At 38.0% G+C, this 24,325-nt stretch overlaps 1 protein-coding gene across 2 annotated transcripts; it reads right to left on the reverse strand.

Annotated features, from left to right (window-relative positions):
* Window positions 1-1,347: 1,347 nt before the first annotated feature.
* On the reverse strand, window positions 1,348-22,263 carry fut9a (fucosyltransferase 9a). Of its 2 annotated transcripts, XM_041972729.1 has the most exons (3): window positions 21,817-22,263; window positions 15,760-15,975; window positions 1,348-4,823 (listed from the first exon to the last, which is right to left on the reverse strand). In XM_041972729.1, exon 3 carries the CDS (start codon window positions 4,813-4,815, stop codon window positions 3,733-3,735), a length of 1,083 nt encoding a protein of 360 aa, XP_041828663.1. In that variant the 5' UTR covers window positions 4,816-4,823; window positions 15,760-15,975; window positions 21,817-22,263; the 3' UTR covers window positions 1,348-3,732. The 2 variants fall into 2 exon arrangements, with proteins under 2 accessions (XP_041828663.1, XP_041828662.1); XM_041972728.1 differs by lacking the exons at window positions 15,760-15,975; window positions 21,817-22,263 and adding an exon at window positions 5,747-8,027.
* Between the last annotated feature and the right edge of the window lie 2,062 nt (window positions 22,264-24,325).

Raw genomic sequence — 24,325 nt, forward strand, 5'->3', positions numbered from 1 at the left:
CATTGTGGTGGCACAAAAGATTATTTACCCCTAAAAACATCGAGTTAGCCCAGCATATTAAAACTTAGTTCAGTCAGCAAAATTCTTTCTCCAGAGATTAAAGATTAAACACCCAGTTAGCTTTTTTAGTGCAGTTAAAGTTTGTTTTATGCTTTTGTGTCTAGTTAACTAAATAAAGATGAACTATGAGGTCTTTTTCAAATTTAATACATTATGTAATATTGTTTTTCACATTAGAAAGGGTTCAAAGCTGTTATCTAGGGTCCCAAAACTATCTGTATTTTACTGATTCCAATAAAAATGAATAACAAATTAACAGTGATCTTGATGGACATTGCTGTTAGTGATATCTGTGCCACCCCACACTAACTTCTGTCTTATCTTGGCCATTCCATTTAAAATTTCCTGGATTCGCCACTGAAACATGGTTCCCAACTATTTAGCTTTTTTTTTTTTACCAACATTAAATTCTAAATGGACCTGAAATGAAGACACTAAAAAAAATGAATAAACCAAACACAGATAATTTGTTAAGAGTTGACTCTTTATTGTCTGCAACCTTAGTTGTGGGAGGTTTAACATGCTTTTGTCCCTGTCCCACCTTTCTTATATGGTTGGCAGAGTACTCGCGGGTGACAGCCTAATCACATAGGAAGGAGATTCAAAGCTTAGGGCTCCTTTCAGCACCTCTCTTCTGTCTGTAGATGCTGCCCCAGTGGTGTGAGAGATACTGACAATGACAGCTGTCAGGGGAGAAAAGCAGGAGTAATCCAGAATAATATAATACAAATAATGAATTTGGGACCCTTAAAACCTCTAATTAAAGTGCCAATCCAAAATCCAGATGCATGGTCAATAAACAGGCACACAAACCCAAGATGTCAGGAAAATTAACAAGGTGATAGAATTGGTGGACAAGAATAAAGGCATGGGTAGATATGAAGTTAACTGGAAAAAAGAAGAGGTCTATTGTGGGCAAGACAAAGAGAGATCAATGGGATGGGAACTTCTTGGCAACTTGAAACAGAAGTGAAAGGAAAGCCCACTGGGCAACTACTGGCACAAGGCTGTTGATAATCTGGTAAAGAGAGAGAGACTGGAGAGAGTTTATGTAGTGCAGCACACAGGCAGGACAGGCAAAACAATTAGTCTAAGCCCAGGTGGGCTGAATAAGGTTGATTGGTGAACAGAGTCTCGGCATGAATAACATGGTAAGAGAATATGAAGGTGAAAATACAAATTAAACATAGACATGACATAATGGAAACGTGAACCATGACATGTTTATTCATTAGTTGTACATCATCATATGTGTATTTTCCAAAAGAACTATATGCTTTAGTCATGTTTGGTCAGTTGTCCATATCATTTATTTTCATTTAACACAATCAGACATCTACACTTAAAACACAACATTTGGCAAAATACAATGATTTGGCAAAAACTTGACTGACTGGTTACTCAGTGACTTGGCAGAATATTAATATCTCTTGGGGCAAACCCATATGGATTTAATTTCACTTAGTAGACAGTTTTCAAGGATGCCAAAAAAAGTCATTGTCTGGATAGAAAGCATCCAGAGATGTCTTGATGCACTCCCTGGTGCTGAGACACACTCACAGACTCAGACAGGGAGACAAAGAAGCCACAGCTCATCATGTTTGTTTTAGTGACCAAAAAAAGAGAGAAAGGAAAAAAGATAAGAGACAGAAAACACTCAGAATAAAAACCCTTTTGCTCCTCAAAGTTTCCAAACACATTGGACAAGAAAGCTTTGTTTCCATTCATGTACATCCTGTACAATATGAAACCATGGGATCAGTCAAGTCGAGATTTGTATGAGTTATTGTACTCACATGATCTCCATCCAAGTCAGCCAATTGCAAAGTGAGTCACACAACTCCGCATAAATAAAAGTGCTTATCTCGTCTGCATTTTGGCACAACTTTTTTTGTTGAGGTTGTACCAAAAGGATTACCACCGGATACAAAAAACTTGCTGAATCGAAAATTGCGTGCCTTGACAGTACGAGCATTGCTTGTGGTGCTGTTTGTCCACCTCAAGTGTCTGTTGGCTTTTACTTTAATTCATAGACTTAGAGCAGCAAAGACTACTCACAAGGATACCGTGGAATCCCATTCATCTCCTGACAATATTTGCACTTTGTAAAGTAAATTTGGACAATAAAACATATATACAGCACACTACCTTCTTAAAAGCAAACAGTATTGGAGCTTCTCCATACAGCTGAATGTATAGGAAGGATTTACAATTCAAGTTCAAGGTCCAAAAACATGTTTAATGATTGACTTTAAGGATCAAGTTTTGTAAAAAATAAAATCAGAATTGATCTTGTTTTACATGCTGGTCTCTTTGACAAAAAGAAATGACAAAATAATAGCACGTTTATGACTTTGACCCAGAAGATGGCACAACTTGCATAAAATTTTTACATTGTTTTGCTCAGAACTTCATGTAAAACTAACAAACTTGTCATATTGTAATTTTGAATGCAGTTAAAATCACTGATAAGTTATCTTAGGATTTATGAAAGTGATGTAACATCCACAGATACTGAACCATCTCTTGTAGTGTGATGTTGATCATGTGTTGTAGTGCTGTAAACAATAAAGTAGAAAAAAACAAAAAGCAAAACAAAAACAGAACAGTAACTTTTACATGCATATGATGACTCTTAGATAAGTCATGGAGACATTTCTTCCCTCCCCCCCACACTGTCAAACTCACTTCATTATTAAATCAAAACTCTGGCCCAATGGTCATCTCACCTGTTACTATTCAAGTCTGATCTGTTTTATTTAAAATTATCTTCTGTTCTGCCATTTCCCATTCAGGCTGAGAATGTGCAACCTGCCTCTTAGAAGTGCTATTGCTATCTCCTCATCCACCAGAATCTATGTCCACCGGTGTCTATGGGGTGATCCTATGTCACTGCTTCCCTAACATGATGAATTAGTCTAACTGCCAAATAAAATAGTTTTAAAATTAACTCTTGCATTTCAATAATTGTTACATATTTTTAAAAGATCTTTCTTATCAAAATAACCTCTGCTGGGGAAAAAAATAATGTCAATATTTGAGCTTATTTCATAGGATATTAAAGAGCCCCAAAAATATCTGACTCACATTCCTCAGCTTTGTGTTGACGTTATGCTCTTCATGGCCAATTAAACTTTTTTCAGCTTTTAAAAATTAGAATACATCATTGTTGGGTGTTTTGGTACCTATTGTTACTACTAGCTTCTGTATTACTATACACAAAGATTCAAAGAAGTGCAATATAACACAAATCAATTGTAACTTCCCTTTCAAAGAATAGTCACTACTGCTTGTAGACTACTGAGGTAATGTCCGTCATATGCACACTACACTTAATACAATAGCCATCTGTCAGTCAGCTCATGAGTAAAAACAAGTATCAGTTGCATTATCAGTGCAAATGCAAATTTGACAAATATGGGGAAAAAAAGCCAGCTACACTATAAAAAAAAGCGCATATAACACTGTTGAACTACCTTCACATTTCAGTTCAGTACACTGCATAGGTGACTGCATCACTAGCACAGATGAAATGTTTTTTTTTCTATCATAATGCCTTACTTAAATATTACATATAGAATTTCACTTACAAGTCAATCTGTTTCTTGAGCCACAATTTCTTAAATGTGCACGGTCATCTCATTAAAAACTATTTTATAGCCTTTCAAGCCACTATCCACCCCAGTACCACTTGTCAAGATTATTAAATGCTTTGTACTCTTTGTGCCTTCTCAGGTAATCACAAGCCAAGCATGTGTGCTCTGCCCAAAAATATGCCTTCTTCACTTTAAAGTGCCGCCGCCACTGAAAGTACCTGAGGTACATTTCCTCATTTTTGTCCAGAAGGAGTATGTACTCTGCCAGTTCCTTGGGTGAAGTGAAGTCATCCACATGAATGAAGGCATCTCCTTGAATAAAGTTCTCATAGTTCTGCCTGGGTGGGCCCAAAACTACTGGCACTGTGCCCACAGAGAGAGGGTTGTACAGTTTTTCAGTAATGTAGTCTTTGTGGATTGAGTTCTCAAAAGCTAAATAGAACTTACAGCTGGCCATGGTGGGGAAGTAGTCTTGGTCAGAAATGTATTCTCCAAAGGCTTGTCCATATGCATGAACCTCAATATGTTTGTACAGCTCATTGTAATATTTCACTCTCACATGATCCTGGTTCCAGTTGCTTACAATCCAACAGATCAGCTTGTTTTTGCTAGGTGGTACAAAGTCCTCCTCTGTCTCTGCTGCTACAATGGACCCATAAGGCACTTCAATGTCAGCATCCTGACGATAATTGAGAGTGAGATTGAACAAGTTCTCAGTCCCAGGTAGCTGGGATGAATGAGACGGTGACTCCAAGTTCATCCATATCCATTTCTGAAATGATGGCCGCTGAAGCGGGGGCAGGTTGGATAGGTCACTGGAGATGTCTCGGTGATGGATGACGACCCCATCTGACTTGTTGTAGAGGTTTCTGTCTGCTGTGATGAAACACCCCTCGATGTTGAAAAGAGAGCTACAGACACTCAGATCATAGGTTTGTCCGAAGGGCCAAAGCCAGACCAGGACAGTAGTCACGTTTTTATCACTCTTGGTGGAGAAGAGATTCTTCACCCGGTCTGTGGAAACAGTCGAATCTATTGGACCATAAAGCCAGTTGGTGGATGGCTTAAAATACATCAAAAATACAGTCACAAAGCATCCCAGGATGAAAGTACCAAGCAGAAGCGGTCGTAGGATTTTGTGAAAAGTAGCTGATGGCATACTCCGTCCTAAAAATAACAAAGAATGAAGAAAGTTAGATAACAGTCACGATCAACATCTTGTTGACAAAGACTAGTTATACAATACCGATCCAAACTTATTGGAAGGGTAAATAAATTAATTAATAAGTCCTACTTGGCTTTAACTAATCAAATAGGTAAGGGCCTGCCATTGGGTAATTACTACATTACATATCAGTTGGCTAGATGTTTGTCTGCTTAAGGAGGGTCAAATTTTGGCATGCGTCAAGTGTAGAAAACATTGAATGCTAAACTTCTAAGGGTTAAGAACTCTCCACAGCTTTATCAAAAACTGGAAAGGTAGTGGGAAACTCTCATGGGGATGCTTCAATTTGTTAGGGAGCATTAAGATTGGACTCTGAAAGAAGGTTGTGTGGTCTGAGGAGTCAGATCAGGGTAAGAAGAGAAGACAGTGAAGTAGTGCACCCATCATGCTTAGTGTCTACTGTACAAGCCTCTAGGGTTGTTGCAGTTGGTCAGGATTATGTGCCAAAAACTAAGCTCAGCTGACTACCTGAATATACATAGTCCAAAATGACAACGCCAGGATTCATTGGGCTCAAATTGTCAGTTGTTCAGGGAGCATGAGAAGTCATTTTCACACATGAATTGGCAACCACAGAGTCCCGACCTGAACCCTATTGAGAATCTTTGGAATGTGCATCATCCTTACAAGATCCTGGCAAAAGATTTTGATTTTTTTTTTTGGGGTGGGGGCAGTATATTATTATAGAAATTCTTCACTCATTACAAAAATGTATTAATTGTGACTGTCATGTGAAATTGACTATAAATTTATTTAATTTCACATTTGAATATAATTGACTTGACTATACACCCTGTCATATAGAATGTACTCAGCAGTTTGGATCAATACCAACTGTGACAGCTCTACACATTTCTGTACAAACCTGTTTTTGACTGTAAGCTCAAAATCAAGAGCATAGATTGTGGTAACTGAAGGAAACAGATGGCTGGAACAGTCTGTTTTTTGATTCAGTGCTCATAGGAAAAAAAATACAGGTCACAGCTGAGAGATGGTTCCTTGCTCTTGAGCAGAATAATAAAGGTCCTTAGTGATCTAATGAGGTGCATTTGATCTTGAATCAGCAGGTCTTCCTAATGTTGCCTCTAAGAGAGTAGGGGGAGAGAGAGAGAGAGAAAATGCAGGAAGTTAAGTACGCAGTGAAAGAAGCAAAACAACAATACAGGACAAAAGAAGTGTTGCAATGTACATGCAGAAGTAAACTTAAAGGGTCCATGTCAGGTTTTTCTATGTTTTTTGGCTTATCTGTGGTGTTAAAATACTATGTGTTCACATTAACCAAAGCTTGCAGGTTTTAGTAAATTTTTGCAAAATGAACTAATTTAATTAAGTCATTTTTAATTCTTGATCATTTTACTTGTATAGTTACATTTTCCATAAAACTCAGCTATCTTGGATCAGTGGATGCAGTTTGCTTTTCCTGGCCAAGTTTGTTTGGTACAGTTCAAAGACAATTGACAAGACCCAGTAAGATTTTTGAAGAGACTGGCGCTTAAAATCAAGGCTATATTCTGGATCCTATTCTACCTAAAACATCATTATCACTTTTTTTCCTGACCCATCAAAAAGGATCTACCAATCTGACCAATCAGAAAATACCTCTAATGATACTCGTTTTCAGGAGGACTTATTTATTTTAATTTAATGTTGATTTACACAGGTAAGTTAATTAAGAACTCGTTTTCAATTTACAATGATGACCTAGATCGGCGGCAACAATAAAAAAATGAAAAACTTTCCCTCATCACCAAACCCACCCTGAAAAACCACCTAGTGGAAGGAAGGAATTGCCTGGATTTCTTATGGAGGTGATGCTGAGCTGAATAACTGACTGATGAAACATACTTGCAGCATTTCATATTTCTGTTTATAAGCCTGTGTGTGGAACATTGGAAGCATGTTTTCTTCTCCCTCTTTTTTTCTTTTACTTTTGCAAAATTAACTATATGTTTCCATCATTTAAAAATGACAGTTTCTGCTCTGTGCCACCTTGTAGCCTGCAGCTGGATGTGTTTGCTCATCTGCCTACCTACTCTCTACCTGCCTCCACCTGCCTCTACCTGCCTGTAGGCCAAACATACTTCCAGATCCTTAAGAAACAAGTAGCACTGGTTCCTTATTGCAACTTTCAGACTGTTGTGGTTTCATTCTGGAATTAACCTAGCTTTAACTTCTTCCTGGCAGAACTGAGTGAACCAGTGAGTTTCTCCACCATCTGCTCCACTGTACCTGTCTGCTTGTCATTACAATAAATTCTTATTGGATGTTGCAATTGTAGTCTGTGTCTGCTCTCTGGAGCTGTTATTTTGCTGCATTATGACAGAAACATCAATTTGAAAATTCTAGGGAGCAATCAATAGCAGGCGCAGTGATCACAGGCAATTTTAGGCAACAAGTTAGGAAAATTGATTGAATGAGTTGCGTTTTAAGGTGCATTCACATCAGGATAATCCAACTTTTGCACCTTCCTTTGGTTTGGTTTGCTGTCACACTGCACTTTACTCAAGCAGACCAAACCACCTTGACCATGTCATTAAGTTAGAACAGCTGCTCCCTAGGGGCAATATTCCCCGAAAGGACTGAAAATGGCCCACTCTGCAGGTAAACAATGGAGCAACACTAAATTTATGCAGTCTTGGAGTTTCTGTTTTTACTTTGGTTTTCAAACCTAATGCGGTTTATACTAAAATCTGTCCAGCAGGAGAGGCAGCGTGTTATCTGACAATTTGTGGTATGTCACATCCTTCGTTACATCCCCTCTGCGGTCCGCTGAATGGTCCATTCCCACTGTCAGCACACCAGACCAGAGTTGACTTGCAAGCAGACAAAGACCCCCAGTATTCAAGCTGAACACACTTCTTCTAGAGTCTAACTGGGAATTTACACTGCTCTCAACAGACTGGACTATCCAGGGTCCATTTAAAGTAGACCAAACAATGCCAGTGTGAATGCACCCGTTGATTTTGTTGTAACTGGTTCCATTCATTTGAAGCTGCAAACTAAAATGAGAACTGGCCAAAGGATGTACAGGCTTTTAGGATTAGTAAAGTGTTTAATTTTTTTTATTTTTTTTTAAATAATTAAGGTTTTATAGAGAAACTATTAACGATGGATCCGTCTAAGGAAATTAAGTGATGGGCTTCCCCAGAAGATGTGGAGTTATCATAGATGCAAAGCTAATCTAAAGCTCTAGATTAGGCAGGAATAATTAAATAATAAAAATGACTATACCAGGTGCTCTTTAATCTTAAAAAGCAAATAAATTAATCAGTACAAAAATTAAATAAAAATACCAAGGAGGCCATCCAAGCAAAATGAAGTGCCAAACACAGAAATAAACCTTGTAAAGAAAACAACATTTTCCATGAGTCACTGAAGCAAAATGGAATCAATACTACAAAGTCAAATTCTGATATTGTTCATATCATATGGGAAACACTACAAGGCTTCATCTCTTTCACCCCTACCATTATATGTGATTTTAGCATAAAGATCTAAAACCACAGTCAACATGAACGAGAGCCAGATTAAAGCAACCCCTTTTAAAAGCTTACGATATCAATACATTTTCATGTAGTCAAATCCTCTTAAACAGCTGAAACATGCTCTGTGTCAGAAGCAGTCATAAGCTCTTTGGTTTGCTTGCAGCTCAGTCACATGTTTATCATGGAAGAGGCAGTTTTACAAAGCTATATATAGCCATTGTTCACAGAGATTTGATGACAGTTGACAGACAAACGAGGGCCTACAAAACATAAGGTTGTAGTGTCGCCATGGTGATAGTGCTCAGGTGAGTTTATATAAAACATTTTTAAAAAGTGCAATGATTTACAAATCTCACAAACCAACATCTTTATTAACAATAGAAAATAAAACACAAATGTTGAAAGCAAAGCATTTTACTATTTCTTGAAATTTGTAAGGTCATCTAAAATTTGATAAGAGCAACACATCCCAAAAAGGGTTGGGCAACAACAGACTAGAAGAGTAAAAGATAATAAAGAAAAAGCTAGAGGAACATGTTGTTGCTAATTAGGTATGACTAGGTATATAAGAAGCCCCTTTGTGAGGCAGTCTCTAAGAGGGAAACGTGAAAAAGAAGTTGGGCAATTTGTAAACAGAAATAAAAAAATGGAACTGGCCATTTGTTCATCTGAAAAAACACCATCAATGCTATCAATGCTAAAAGATATGCTACCATCTACCAGGGGTCTCCAACTCCGGTCCTCGTGAGCTACTGTCCTGTACGTTTTAGATGTCTCCTACTACAACACACCTCTGCACAAGTCTGTTAATGACCCAGTGATTTGAGTCAGGTGTGTTGCATCAGGGTAGAATCCAAAACCTGCAGGACAGTAGCTTATGAGGACCGGAGTTGGAGACCCCTGATCTAGACAATATCTTTGTCATGGAAGGCCCTTGCATATTTCAGCTATACAATGATAAACCACTCACTGGATCTATGACAGAAGGACTTCATAGAAGAAGAGTTCAGGTCCTGGACTGACCTGCCTGCAGTCCAAATCTTTCACCAACTGAAAACATTTGCCACATTATAAAGAAAGATCAGAGAGTGTAAGGACAGCTACAGGAGGAAAATGGAGGACCACCTGCAGCAGAACAACGCATGGGAGGTTTGGAGAGGACTCCAAACTATTTCAGGGCAGGGCAAGGGCAAGAGGAGGGATCCTGCATCTGGAGACAGAGACTGGGCTAACAAGCTAAATCTCTTTTTCAACAGATTTGATACTGGGCCTACTCCCAACCCTGTCAGCTTGAGCACAGACCAGCCTACCCCCAGCTCCCCTTGCATGTTTGCCACCTCACTACAACCACCATCACCATCATCTCTGGGTCTCTCACCCTCCCCCTCACCAATACCACCATCTCCGGGGCTCTTACCCTCCCCCTCACTCCCACCACCACCTCTGGGGCTCTCCTCTCCACCACCCCCTTCTCTCCTCACACCGGCAGTGGATCAGATGAGAGTGCAACTAAAGAAGATCAAAGCCAGAAAAGCCACAGGTCCTGATGGCATCAGCCCCAGACTCCTCAGGGACTGTGCAGACCAGGTTTGTCAGGTGGCCTGCTACATCTTTAACCTGAGTCTGGAAAGAGTTCCGGTCAAATGGAAAACTTCCTGTGTGGTCCCAGTACCCAAGATCCCGTGTGCCAAGGAGCCCATCCACTTCAGACCCGTGGCCTTAACCTCTCACCTGATGAAGGCACTGGAGAGGATCGTCCTTAACCATCTCCACTCACTGGTAAGCCCAAATATGGATCCTCTGCAGTATGCATATCAGCCTGGCATTGGGGTGGATGACACTGTCATCTGCCTGCTGCAGAGATCCCTGTCTCACCTGGAGGGCACTGGAAACACTGTGAGGATCACTTTTTTTTATTTCTCCATTGCTTTTAATACGATTCAACCTTCACTACTCAGGATGAAGCTGGAGAGGGTGGGGGTCAGTGACCATCTGGCTGCATGGGTCATGGATTACCTTACTTACAGACCCCAGTATGTGAGGCTGAGGGACTGTGTGTCGGATGTGGGTTTCTGCGGCACAGGGGCCCCTCAGGGCACAGTACTATCACCTTTCCTCTTCACCCTGTACACATCTGACTTCAGGTATTCCATGGACAGTTGTCACCTCCAGAAATTCTCCGATGACACTGCCATAGTGGGATGTGTGTCCGAGGGGAACGACTGCGAGTACAGGAAGGTCATCATGGACTTTGTCGACTGGTGTAGAATAATCACCTTCTAGTAAATGCCAGCAAGACAAAGAAGATGGTGATCGATTTCCAGAGAAATTCCTCCTTTACTGTACTGTTAAGCATCCAGGGACTTGACATCGAGAGAGTGAGGACATACAAGTACCTGGGTGTCCACCTAAATAATAAACTGGACTGGACAAATAACACCGACTCTCTTTATAAGAAGGGTCAGTGTCGTCTCTACCTGCTGAGGAGGCTGGGTTGCTTCGGCGTGAGCAGGCAACTGCTGAGAACTTTTTACGAGACTGTGGTGGCATCTATGGTTTTTTTATGCTGTGGTGTGTTGGGGAGGGGGGTGTTCTGAGCGGGACAAGAACAGACTCAATAGACTGGTAAAAAGAGCTAGCTCAGTCTGTGGCTGCCCTTTGGACTCCACTGAGGTGGTGGTGGAGAGGAGAGTTCTGGCAAAACTGTCCGCCATCATGGACAACACCTCTCACCCTCTGCATTAGACTGTGGGGGCCTTAAGCAGCTCCATCAGTGATAGACTCCTACACCCGAAGTGTAAAAGGGAACGCTTCCGCAGGTCGTTCATTCCCACAGCAATCAGACTGTATAATGCTGCATTACAATCTACTGCATCACTGGAACCCACACTCACATCACAGTATGACCGACAACTAATTATGCACTTTTATTGTATTGTTTATATAATGTTTCTTTCATTTAATTGTATTTTATTGAACTTGTTTTATCTCTTTTTGAGCTGCTGTAACAGTGAACTTTCCCCATGTGGGATTAATAAAGATTATCTTATCTTTATCTTATCTTACAAAATGCAAAGTATGACATTTATTATCCACCACAGTTACATTTACTTAGTTACTTTACAATACAACATTCCTCTCCCAAAGGTCCAACAGCTGTTCTCCTCAAACACCAGACAATAACAGACTGTTGTTAATGATAAAGGTGGTCCTCTCCAAACTTTTTTGAGAGATGTTGCTGCCATCAAAATCAACATGAGCTAATATTGGCATAAAATAATTAAATCTCTCACTGCCAATATTTGATATGTCTTTTATATTGTTGTAAATAAAATATTGGTTTCTTAGATTTGAAAAACATTGTGGAGGTTTTACAATGGTGCTTTTTCTCTTCCTAAACAACAGCTTGTAACAGAGTTGGGATATCACAAAGTGGTGAGAGGCAAACCAACGCTTTGGGTGTGTGTAACACTAGTCTTCCTGACCTGATGCTATTACCACACCCTTCTAAAATTACCATTTGTTATTTAGAGTTTGAGTCTTGTGTAACTGGGAAACATGAGGAAAAGATCTCTTTTAAATAAAAAAGCATGCTCTACAGGTATGCAAGTTCATCCTCTGTAAAAAGAGCTGACCCAGGTTGTCAGTAAATGTCTCTCAACGCTTACTAAGCCAGTAACTCGTTACATTCTTTTTTAACCCTTACTAACTCCACCCAGTACATTTTTGCCATTTGAAACCATGCATGTTTTTCCCTAACAAAAGGCATTCACACACTCAGTCATCAGTCTTTTATAAGTTGTTTTGTGAGCTATCACAGACAGGACTGTTTGTTTTAAGTTTGACTTCATATTGGAATAAGATTTCTTTTGAGGGGTTGAATGAGACCAGTTATGGTGCTCTGCTGGTTACAGCTCCTAAAAACTAGTGCCAGAATGTACACCTTAAAGAATTTGATTCAAACTAAAAATAAAAAGATATAAACAAAAATGTGGTTAGGATAATACATTTTGTTACTGTGAGGCTCGTGCAGAAGTGCATTTTGTTAACAAAACAGTATAGGCAAATTTTCCTTGGATGAATGAACAAACACATCTTTATGCACAATCTGACCATGAGCTCACTAAATCAGTAGCACCTGCTAATAATTATGTTCCAATCATGTTGCATTACTTAAACCTTTATTTTAATGCCAAAATTATTTGGTTCTAGACAGAGATCTGGAAAAAAAATTACAAGTGATATGTTCAGGTCAGTCGTACCTCATCATAATCTTGACAAGTGGATGCGCTCCATCTTGAAATCTATCAGAAAGAAAGGTTTCTGATGAAAAGAAAATGCGTCCTCTTTTGTTTATGCTTGATAAATCTGATTTTCACATTGTAAATATTGTATTTATGTTTCACACACAAAGTCCTATGAAAAAAAAACTACTTCCTGTTTTGACATTAAGGTTTAAGGTATCAGAATCAAGAACGTCTGTGTGCAGGAGGTCTGCATTTGAGATCCAACAGACAACCCGGCAATTTAAACAGATTAAAGTAAATCCTGTGCATTGTTAAGTCTGTGCTTATAATTGAAAACACACCTTTAATATGGGCATGTTCTCTGTTGTTGAAACATGTGTTTTAACTAAAGGGCAGCTCATTCATTATTTTGGTAACAATTATAAAATGGGCTGGCACCCTAATGTGATGTTTGTGTGTGCTTTTCTTCTTTGTTATAATGTTTCATAAGTTACTTCTTCAAAACTGGTTCAACTGAAGTTTTTCTTCTTTTTTTTATTTGTTTATTTTCATTTTATTGTAAACCTCATCATGTGAATCTATGCATGTATAACCACTTCCCAAACCTGTCTTCCTGTAATTTCACATGATCTTTACTTACAACGTTTCATTGATGATGATCTGAAAACTGTTTTTTAACACATAAATGCATAACACATATTCATAAAAGTCAAAATCTTTACAACACATAACTATGGTAATAATGACAGATTAGTGCTTACATGAAAAAATGTCCTTGCAGAAGCTGTTGGAGTTAGGTTTTCAGTTGATAAATTAAAAAGCAGAAATCCCCATTTCCAGCAAAAACCAAGTATATTAAAGGTTCATTCACACCAGCCTTTTTGATTCAAACCAGAGACGGTTTGCTCAGAAAGTCTGTTTTGTTTGGGGTATGGTAAATGTGCAAAGGGACACTGATTCAGATCAAAAAAGTGAGACTCAGTCTGCCTACAAATGTGGACCTGCTTCAATCAGACAAATACAGGAAGTGGACTACAATTCCCGCTTCCTGCATTTGGTTTGGTATGGCATTATGGGTAAAACACAGGGCATTGTGGATAAACATTACCATTAACAACATTAATGAAGAGAAGTAAAAAGGAAAGTAGAAAAAAGGAAGAGGAGACAAAGACACAGTAAAAAGAAGGCAAAATCCAACGTAACACCAGACAACCAACTGCTACACCAGTACAGATACAACAGCAGAGAATCGCCTACAGCTTTTACATGTAAACTAATCTTACAGTCATCAAATAACCAACCCTCCCACTATGCCCTCCCCGGTGGACTAGAGGATAGTGAGCCCTAAATCCAAATTCTGCCCCCTTGTAGATGCCTATGGCATTACAATAATTCTAACATATCATACCGCAATAAACCATACATATATGCAAATTATAGTATGCAAATTTTAGGGGAAAACATGTCTGTGTAAGATAAGTTGATTCTTATTTATCTGAAAAACTAAAGAAAACAACATTAGCTTATATAATTATAATAAGCATATGACAGTCTATTTGTATTCGTTACTTTGTGTGTTAGTTTCCACCAGTAGCCTCGCCAGCTGATTTCCTCGGGCCTTCAGCCCTGGATGTTTTGCCTCTAGCCTCTGGTAGCCAAAACCTGTATTCCACATTTACTGTTAAACCTAATGGCAACCTTTTCCTCCAGTCGCTCTGCTCTGTTGCTTCTTATCGGCCACAGGCTCTATCACATGCTGACATGCATGTTCACTCACTCACAGCCAGAGCTACACTACAGGGCTGGCTGAGCTGGAGGATGGAGAGGTGTCTGATGTTAGTGGTTGTCAGGTTACACTATGTTGCTAGAAACACACAACCCTCCTGTTCCCTTACCAGGCCTGCTCTGTATGTACACGTGCACAGAATGGCATGGCAACAAACTGGCAGATTAACTATCAATCAAGCAATCAATCTTTACTTATAAAGCACTTTTCGTGCACAAAAAAAATTCAACGCAAAGTGCTTTACATTAAAAACATAATGAACAAACTAAAAAAAAAGACAAGAAACATTTTTACCCATTAAAGCCCCCAGACCACAAGCCCACAGATACACATATACACAACATACAACACACACATACACATGACCACACATACACACATATGTACATGAAATATTGTCTTTAGAAGCACCGTCCTAACCCTCACTAAGGGTAGCTACGACACTGGAAAAAAAAAAAGATGTGAAGTTGAAAAAATAAATAAATAAATAACACTTTAAATATAGTAAATACAATAAACTAAACTTAATATAAAATTAATATAAATTAAATAGATTTAAAAACAATTAGAATCCAAAAGTCATTCATTGAAAGCTTTGCTAAAAAGATAAGTCTTAAGCTGCCTCTTAAAAATATCAACACTCCCATCTGCCCTCAGGTATTCTGGAAGGCTGTTCCACAGGCAAGGAACATAAACAGTAAAGATGCTTCTCCATATGTCATGGTACCCACCCTTGGGATAAACAAGAGACCAACCCCCGATGACCTGAGGGGCCTGGGAGGTTCATAAGCTGAAAGCAAGTCTGATAAATACTTAGAGCTTTAAAAACTAATAAAAATATTTTAAAATCTATTTGAAAGCACAGAGGGAGCCAATGCAGAGATTTTAAAACTGGTGTAAAATGAGCTCTCTTTCTGGTCTTCATCAGTAGATTAGCAGCTGAGTTTTATAAAAGCTTCTTTTTAGGAAGACCAGAAAGAAGAGCATTAGCTTAATCTACACTACAGGTGATGAAAAGCATGAATCAGTGTCTCTTAGCCTGAGAGAGGAACTGAAGCACTCTGGAAATATTTCTGAGGTGAAAGAACTATCTGTGTTATCTTTTTAATGTGAAATATAAAATCAAGATTATGAACAAAAATACGGTAATGGTAAATGGTAAAAGCGTTTGTTAAAGCTAGAGAACTTAATTGGAAACTCAACCTGCTTCTATGAAAATCTATTGTTATTTTCCTACTTGTGGAAATGGGTAACAATACCTAAACAAGTGTGGGCCTGCTGTGCCTACTGAGTGGCCCTGCGGTAACAAGAATTATAAAAAGTACAGGTGTGCGGGAAAGGAGTATGTAACTTGTCTTACTCTCTCTGCATGATGTTCAGAAGCCTCTCTGATGATCTGCTGCTGTTGGACAGATTTGCCTGTTGGAGTCTGTGTGGAGGACGGCGCTCTGACTTTCTGTCAGTTTTATGACCATCCTTTCTGCCATCCACACCTGGAAGTAGAGTATGGCAGAGCATCTAAGAGGAGTGCAGCTACCTGATGGGAACCTTCCTCTGATGAAAGTTTCTTCGACCCCTTTTAGCACAACCAACAATAGCAAAAAAAAAAAAGAAAAGAAAAGAAAAAGAAGATAGCATTAGATCAAATGTTACCAAAATGCAGTCATTAGGTTTAAGTATTGAATATATATTTGCATCTCTGGATGTGGATGCCTTTTTTTCTAAGGCAAAGTTAGATTTCTGTTCTATTTAATTCACTTCCTTGATTTTAAATTTGCAGCCACGGTGGTACAGAAGGATACATATGGGAACATCTACTTTTTTCATCATACCAATTTTCAAACCATTTTCAAGCTTTGTTCGTTTATCACACTTATAAGAAGTATATTATTTGCAGCCTCCACTCAGTTACAGAACAGCTTAGAACCTCTGCAGTAACAAACCCTTACAAATATTTGTGTATTTTTGACTTCTGATTAGTGAGTTGAACTGTCAATATCAAGAAAACAAGGCTGGTGTCATATGAAACCTTTTGGATGTTTTTGTCAGCAGGCTGGCAGCTTCAGTCTGGACCACTTCCATGTAGTTTAAAGCACCACGAAGTAAAAACTGAAATGATCAAATTAAGGCAGACAGAAATGTTTTCCATTTATGCTGAAGATACAAAAAGTCTGACTTCAGCTTTTTACCTAATTAAAACAGGATCAAACTAAAGTGTTTACATTCTAACACACAAGCAAAATAACTTTCACTGAAGAAGACAGAAAATCAGGCCGTGATATCACCTTTGGGCCAAAACCAGCAACAGGTATCTATGTTTTATCGGTGTATCCGAATGGTGTTAGCTATCCAGTTCTTTTGTTGTTGTTGTTGTTGTTTTTTTCTTATATACTTCATGCAGCTCAGAAGGACGAGGATCTTTCAAATGTCATCTTTGAAAAAGCATATAAGTCAGAGATCAGTGAAGAACTTTGGAGAGAAAACAATTAGTATCCTGTGTGTCGTTAAAATCACCAATCAGTGAGTGCCCTCTACTATTGTGCTCAGTAAGACAGATTTCAGTAGCTACAACTACTGTGTGTCGTACATCTTAAATCAACATCAGCCAAATACACTCAAATAACGTTAAAACAGATTTGACATTAAAAGGCTATAAGCCGATGTAACAAACAGCGTTATAAGATCTTTCTGGACATTCCTGTTATATTCTATTCAATTGTTGCAACTATTGTTGTGACCAGGAAATTTCAGGTTTTCATATTTGTTGTTTGATTCTGCTTATTTATTCATTTTTTCCACAATGTTAAAACAAAAACAGGTTTTTAAAAACTTGTAAATTCATTTAAAATGAAAGATATAAATAAACAAACTGCTTTGCTAAAGGACCATTGGCAGTGATAAGGCTCCTTGGGAATGTTGCAAGTTTGCAAGTTTTTTCCCGTAGATCAGTTGAAATGTTCAAGCTAAACAAGTTGGTAATTTTCCAGTTTCTCAAGGAATACTGTATTGGACCCAGCTCCAGACTCTGAATGGGTCACAACAGATGATTCCCAAACAAAAAGATCCTCTTCCACCCTCTTTCTTTACACATTGGTGGGCTGTGATTGTTGCTGGCTTACCGTGTCAAATGCATTCAGTAATCACATATTTAGATATTCTGATATTCAGATCCTCTATCATCCATAGTTTATTTATTCTTGGCTTCCTAGATATAATTTTCAGTGAGACCTTGGTCTGACAACAATATGTTAAAACGTTCAATCAATATAAACCATGTTATTTTATATATAGTTTCATAAGCCACAGTGATCTGTTAAAAAGATACAACCCATATTTCTCCACCACATCATCAAAATTATTGAATATTTACTGATCCGGATTTTACAACCACCATAGGGCTACATTTTCTGAAGTCTCAAATGATGTTCATCTCAGGGGTAATGCACAGAAAAATTTTATTTCTTTTATTACTAGATCTCTTTCATCTAGAGTACACAAACAGTTGGGCCTTTTGGAGTAATTTTGGTTCCCATTTAAAACATAATAGCAGGAAAATGATTATTCTCCAGTATATCACTGACTTTTTATAAATCAGAAAAATTAAATCTCAAACCAAAACAAAAAGAGCCTCATTCCATGACTTGCAATACATACATCAATCCCCCAAATTTAATGAATTTCTTTTTGTTTTAATCTAATTCTGATCCATGTCTATGACAAATATAGCCATAGCATGTTCTGAAGTGAGATTCTTAAAAAATTCTTCGTGCATTCATTAAAAATTACCCCAGCAAAATTATTTCAACAATGTACTCAATGGTCAAAAAAAGATCTTTTGTGCAGCTGCAACTAGTTCAGAATGTTGATGCTAATAGTCTTTAGTAACATGAAGCAGTTTTTATATCCCTGAACTTTTCCAAAAGATTTACATTAAAATATTGTAAATATTTGAACTCTTTTAGGCATGCACATGGTTTATTTGTCTGCCATCAGACATAATTTTATATCATTTTAGAAAAAAAAACCTTTTGATCAAGAAGTCATAAAGACCTATCAGTCTTATCAGTCTAAGAAATACATAAACAACTAATCCAAATGTTTTTTGGGCATTGTGAAAAGCTGTCAGAGATAACAGAGAAACATAACCGTCCCATGGTGGAGTCTGTCTATTAGAACAGGCAAGTTCAACATTTGCAGACATTAAGCTAAGGTTTCATTGGACTGGTTCAGAATAATTATAATAATAATAATTATTATAATTAACGGAATTTTCTGTTTGTATAAAGGTGCTTGTAGCAGTCAATTGCAACTTAATCTCATGGTTAATCATAAAATGTGCATCCTGTTCCATAGAGTTTCCTTTTACTTTATGTTTGTATTTAATACAAACCCTTGTTTGAACAAGTTGTTGATGTAACACCTAATGATCAAACAGTGTGTGATTCAGTGTATGAAAAAACAAGGCGTGTTGTTTTCCTCAGATTATGGGCTGTATCTTTGGTTTGTTGAGAAGGGTCTGGCTGGGCAGTTACTGGATAAATGGACAAGTCCCTCCTACCTTTGTCTTCTTATCTCAATTATATAAGTGTTGGGTTTTCCCCCTCTATTCATACAGTAATAGTAGGATGTTTTAACATACCTGACGGGTATCGGCTGTTACCTGCAGCATTCCTCAGAAACGTCTGCTGGTGCATTACTGACGTGTTATCAGCTGTTTTCCAGAGGTGTGTTAAAACTTCCTAACCTGTTTAAGTTTTTGTTGTCTTACCTTGGACCTTTTTGCCAGGGACATAATGTTGATGTTTCTGCATATTTTTAGATTATAAGAATAAACTAATAATCTACTGCAAACAGTAGAAATGTAGCTTTAAGTTTAACTGAGAGGGGAAATCTTATTTAGCTGTGTAGACATCAAAATGTAAAACTTAATTTCTCAATATCTCTGAAAGCACCACACTTACTCTTCCAACTGTCACTTCAGAGTTTGGTTGTGCATTCACAGCTCCAAAAGCAAACCAGACTCTCCAAGCAAATGAAGCCACCCATAGAGGCTGAAGTACTTCCACAGGCTAGCTTTTAATGCAGAAGGTACCGGTCAGATTTCACTCTGAGCCATTACATCTGTTATGTAAGACAATCTCAGCGCTGAACTTTCACATTTTCGAGTTTCAACTTGTGCATTCTTTAACAAGAATGTAGTTTGAAGATTTTTATCCCACAGGAGCTTGTTGAATAAGTGGTGCTTCACCAACTCTTCACAACAGATTGAAGTAAAAAATGTGAGTTAATGATTGATTAATGGATGGAGGCAGATAATTACTGGTTCCCTGGTTGAGAAATAAGTAAAACATGCACTTAAAATGAGATATAGGCTATGGGTAGTGTGAAGAATCATGGATCCAGTTCAGACAGGCTGGGTTCAGACCATTTATGTCAAAATAACAAAGATTTATTTTAAGTTTGTCCAAAGCAGCTAGAATTTGTACTTTTGCCTTGTGATCCTTGAGTCTTTACTGTTTTTTTCCACGCTTTATTTTTTGATGGCATTTTTTGTCATTGGCCTCCATCCAACTCAAGTCATCTTTCAACCAATCAGCATGACCTTAGCATCAACTCCAGGAGGCATGTCCTGTTAGAATTTTGGACAATTGCAAACAAGCCTGTTTCATTTTGTTGCATGCCAAAATCCTTTACTCTATGTTGGCATACAGTGAAGGGTGTTGAACCTGGGCATAGCTTCATATTCTGTATAAAGGTATCTGAAAGAAGCTATTTCAATTCATTTCAGCTTTATTTTGATAGCGCCACTTCCTAACAATGAAATCTCAGGGCACTTTACAGACAAATCAGTTTGATCTAAATTATAATAAATAATAATCTAGTTAAGGAAAAAAAAAAAACAACAAAAACAAACAAAATAAATAAAAAAATAAAATCCATAAAGTTCACATGAAGCTAAAGAATATGAGGAATTTTGAGGATGTTAACATCCTTTCCTGCAAGGCTTTATCACCAATCTGATCTTTGTTTATGACATCCTCAGCATCTTGTAAAAAATCCACAGCTGAAGCGAACCAACAACCCTCCTGATCCCAGTAGAGAAACAACATGTGACCAAAAGAACTCTCAAGTGATCTATGGACCATAACAGTTTGAACTGCAGAAACTACACCTGCTAGTTGGAAGTGAGAAAGATAAAACAATAAACACCTTCAAGAATCAAAAAGTCATTCTGGAGACATCCACATCTCCAGAGTTTTAAAAAAAAATACATGCATGTGGCTATTCACTTCACATAATAATAATAATAATAATAATAATAATAATAATAATATAGTTCATGTATTTGTTGTAGATATGAGCTACTCAAAATCCACCTAAAAAGTAACTGGTTTTCTCACTGAAACATAGATAAACAGGACTAATGATAAAAGGTTATGATCCAGAGATAATTTTAACCATTACCTAATTAAATTCCTATGTGGGTCCTTAATACAATATTATTACCACCCCAGATTTAATAAAAAATATATACTGTTTTTTTTTTGTTTTTTTTTTTTGCTTCTTCTTCTTTTTTTAAATACACAAAGTAGGCCCATACTTCTACACAATGTCTAATGTCCCTTTTGGTAAAATGTTTCCCTTACAATCTCTGAACAAACAAAACAAGTCTACAGAGAGACTCGTTCAGCTCAAGCATCCATTCACAATTTAAATAACACGGGTTTTGGTAAATGCATTTCGACTTATTTGGGACATGAGAGCCGCATGGATGAGTAGTCTGCAGCGGGGCTACATCTGAAATGACTGCAGGAAAATAAATAAAATAAATAAAAACGCAACCACTGATTTTGCCAGCATCAGTCACAGAGATGCTTCAAATCCCAGATGTGGGTTTAGTTACAGGTAGACTAAAGTGCAAAGAGAATGAGCTTATATCCTGCAAAATATAGGCTATATGTTTCATATATAGTGTCAGGAAGCTCAATGCACTGATTGTACAGACTCCATCCCAGGTGAGAATTAATTTCCCACCACTGAGCATTGAAGGTCATTTTAAAACGTGACGCTACAGTGGAGACGCTCTTTAAAATGGTTCTTACAACACCACACTATTTGAGCTGATGAATAAAAAAATAACTGAAACATGATTGCCTTTTTGTTTGTGCGATACCCCAAATACCAGGAATAGGCTAAAGATTAAATAATAACATGAGAAATGGTGCTGAAGCTGAGTGCAATATTTTAAATAAAAAACCAGTCACATGCATTGTTGATGGAGAAATCCATGTCATTTATGTCTGGTGCACTAAACATATAAAAATGTTTTCAGTGGAGGTCGTTGCTAATTAGCCGTTTTGCCATTAAATCAGGTGGAAAAACAGAAAAAAAAGAAACAGCACTAAATTTTACTCACCATCTCGGCACGCGTGAGTTAAAACGAAGCTTTCTTTTCATTCCTCCGAAATGTCCGCATCTTTTCAAAGACACCTTGCAATAGAAGATGTGGATGCGCTTGGAATGAAAAAAGATGGGCTCGTTCGCTGTACGTGCAGCAGTGAGCCCACATCCGCCGACTTGATCTCGAAAAAAAAAGAAGAAGAAAAAAAGATGATACCAAGGCTACTCCGGTAAAGTGCGCCGCATCTTCCCCTCTGTCGCACACCGACGCAGAGAACAATGGCTGCAAATTCGAACAAATAATATTACTCACGCAAATTGGGCGGCTATCTCGTTAGCCTGAACATTAAATTCATGACTGGGTGTGAAAGGACGCCATGTAGGCTCAGGGATGTTATCTGGTGTGGAATAATTCCCTGCTGGCTGCCCATGCGCTACCTTGCTCTGTTTACCGTTAATGCAGCTGCAGGCTGTGGCGGAGCTTCGGTGTGCGAGCGAGATGCTGAGATGCAGCGCGAGAGCATTTTAAAGCAATCTGTTAAGGTTCACATTTGAATAAACAGATGAATCATTCCTGCTGCAGGATGCATAGGATCAAAATGTTTCATCTCCACTTTGATTGTTGAAAATAACAGGTTTATAATGTAAGGAATGCAAAAGATAAACCCCCAGTTAGTAATAATTATGAACGTGTATACCTGAAACAAACTGTAAATTCATGCAAATTTTAAAATAGTCGATTTTATATATACACTATATTTAAATATATTTTAACTCAGCTCAAATGAGGTTGCTGCAATAAACAAGACCAATGCTTCACAGCCAAGGAGGATAAATGATCTACAAAGGGGTTATCAAACGTGGTTTGCACCTTTAAATCTTAAACTATTTCATTAATTAATCATTTACAGGGGCTTCCAGTTGGACTTTAGAGAGACTCTTTTATAAATTAATGGTCAAAATCTAAGCTACAGAGGACGAAATAAACCAAGTTTTTAAACCTCTGCACAGTAGTATGTGTCTACCTCTAAACATATCACATCCTCTTATGATGCCAGTCTTTCTCTCACGCCTAAAGCTACCTTAAAACATGACAAGCTGATTCCTTTGTTTGGATATAGCGAATTCTTATACCAGATATCCAGAAAGCCCATCCAGGATCCCCAGTTGAGTTTAGTTTGAATACTAGAAGCACCCAGAAAGCGCAGACATTCGCTAAGCCATTGAATTTTTATGTTTTGCCAATGACTGTGGGCATTATTTCTGTGTTAGAAGCTCTAATGGTAAAATTATCCTTATCTCTCCATAGTAAAGAATTATTTAAAAAAAATCCTGGATCCAGGAAGTGATCCATATCACCTCAAAAATCTAACCACTTGTTCCATATTCCAATTCTGAGATTTCCTGAAATTTTCATCAAAATCCATCCATTATTTTTGAGCTATGCTGCTAATAAATAGACAACGCCAAAGCCAACACTGAAAGCAAACAACTCTGAGACAACCCAGCCTTGTTAGAAGTTCAAATGGGGCACAATCACAAAGGGTGGGCAACATTTTAGCAAAAAGAAATAGAAGAAAAAAAAACTTTAAAGATGTTGCAAAATACCAGGGGATCTGCAAAGATGACTGGCAGAGGACCAAAGACAATTTCGGGGGTAGCAGGTCTTTCTGCCTTCGGTTTTGTCCTCATTGAGGGGAGGTGACTGACTCAGACACTTTAGACCATTCTTTTTCTTTCCCGTAAAAAGCTCTTTGGTTGCTTTTGTCATGTGTTTTGGGTCATTATCCAGTCCTTTGAAGAGCTGCCCTAGTTTTCCAGTTTTGCAGTATTTGGCAGAATGAGAACAGAAAGTACAGGTCCATCAACTATGCCCACTGTTTTCTAACAGTCTCCTCTGCTCTGTTTTTAAATGCTACTAGTTTGTATGTTCATTTGAGTCATGTGTGGTCATGATGACACTTTTTAGTAGACCGTGACAATGACAGGCCCATTTGCTGGAGTGTTCTGTACACTACAAGATGTTGAAATTTTATTGTTTAAAGGAATGAAGACAATAGTGGCATGGCCACTCCCTGGGTGTCTGCATTCTCTCCGATACTGTTCACAAACACAGGCACTTCTTTGTCTCACATATTGACAATTCCCATGAACAACTACTCAATAAAAATTAAGCACTTGGAATCAGATTCAGACCTTTTTTATCCTTAATTTGTCAAGTTAAAGTCATGAGGACGCAGGCCCCACCTGATTACATATGAGTTTGTATAACATAAGAAATGCAATTCCAAAACAGTTCAACATTCATGTGGACCACGTTTTAGAAGACTGTATGCAGCAAATGTTCCAATATCTAATCCTGAGTTTATTCAGGTGATTTGAGCAAACATTCACACCATGGCAACACATATTGTAGCGAGAGACCACTTAAATAACAATGTTAACTATTTCACAAGAGAAAAAAATGTCTGCCATTCATACTGAGATACACAAGCTTGTCAGGAGCAGTACTGCTGTCCTGTCTG

The sequence above is a fragment of the Melanotaenia boesemani genome, chromosome 20 (genome assembly GCF_017639745.1).
Source record: "Melanotaenia boesemani isolate fMelBoe1 chromosome 20, fMelBoe1.pri, whole genome shotgun sequence".
NCBI classification, from domain to species: domain Eukaryota; kingdom Metazoa; phylum Chordata; class Actinopteri; order Atheriniformes; family Melanotaeniidae; genus Melanotaenia; species Melanotaenia boesemani.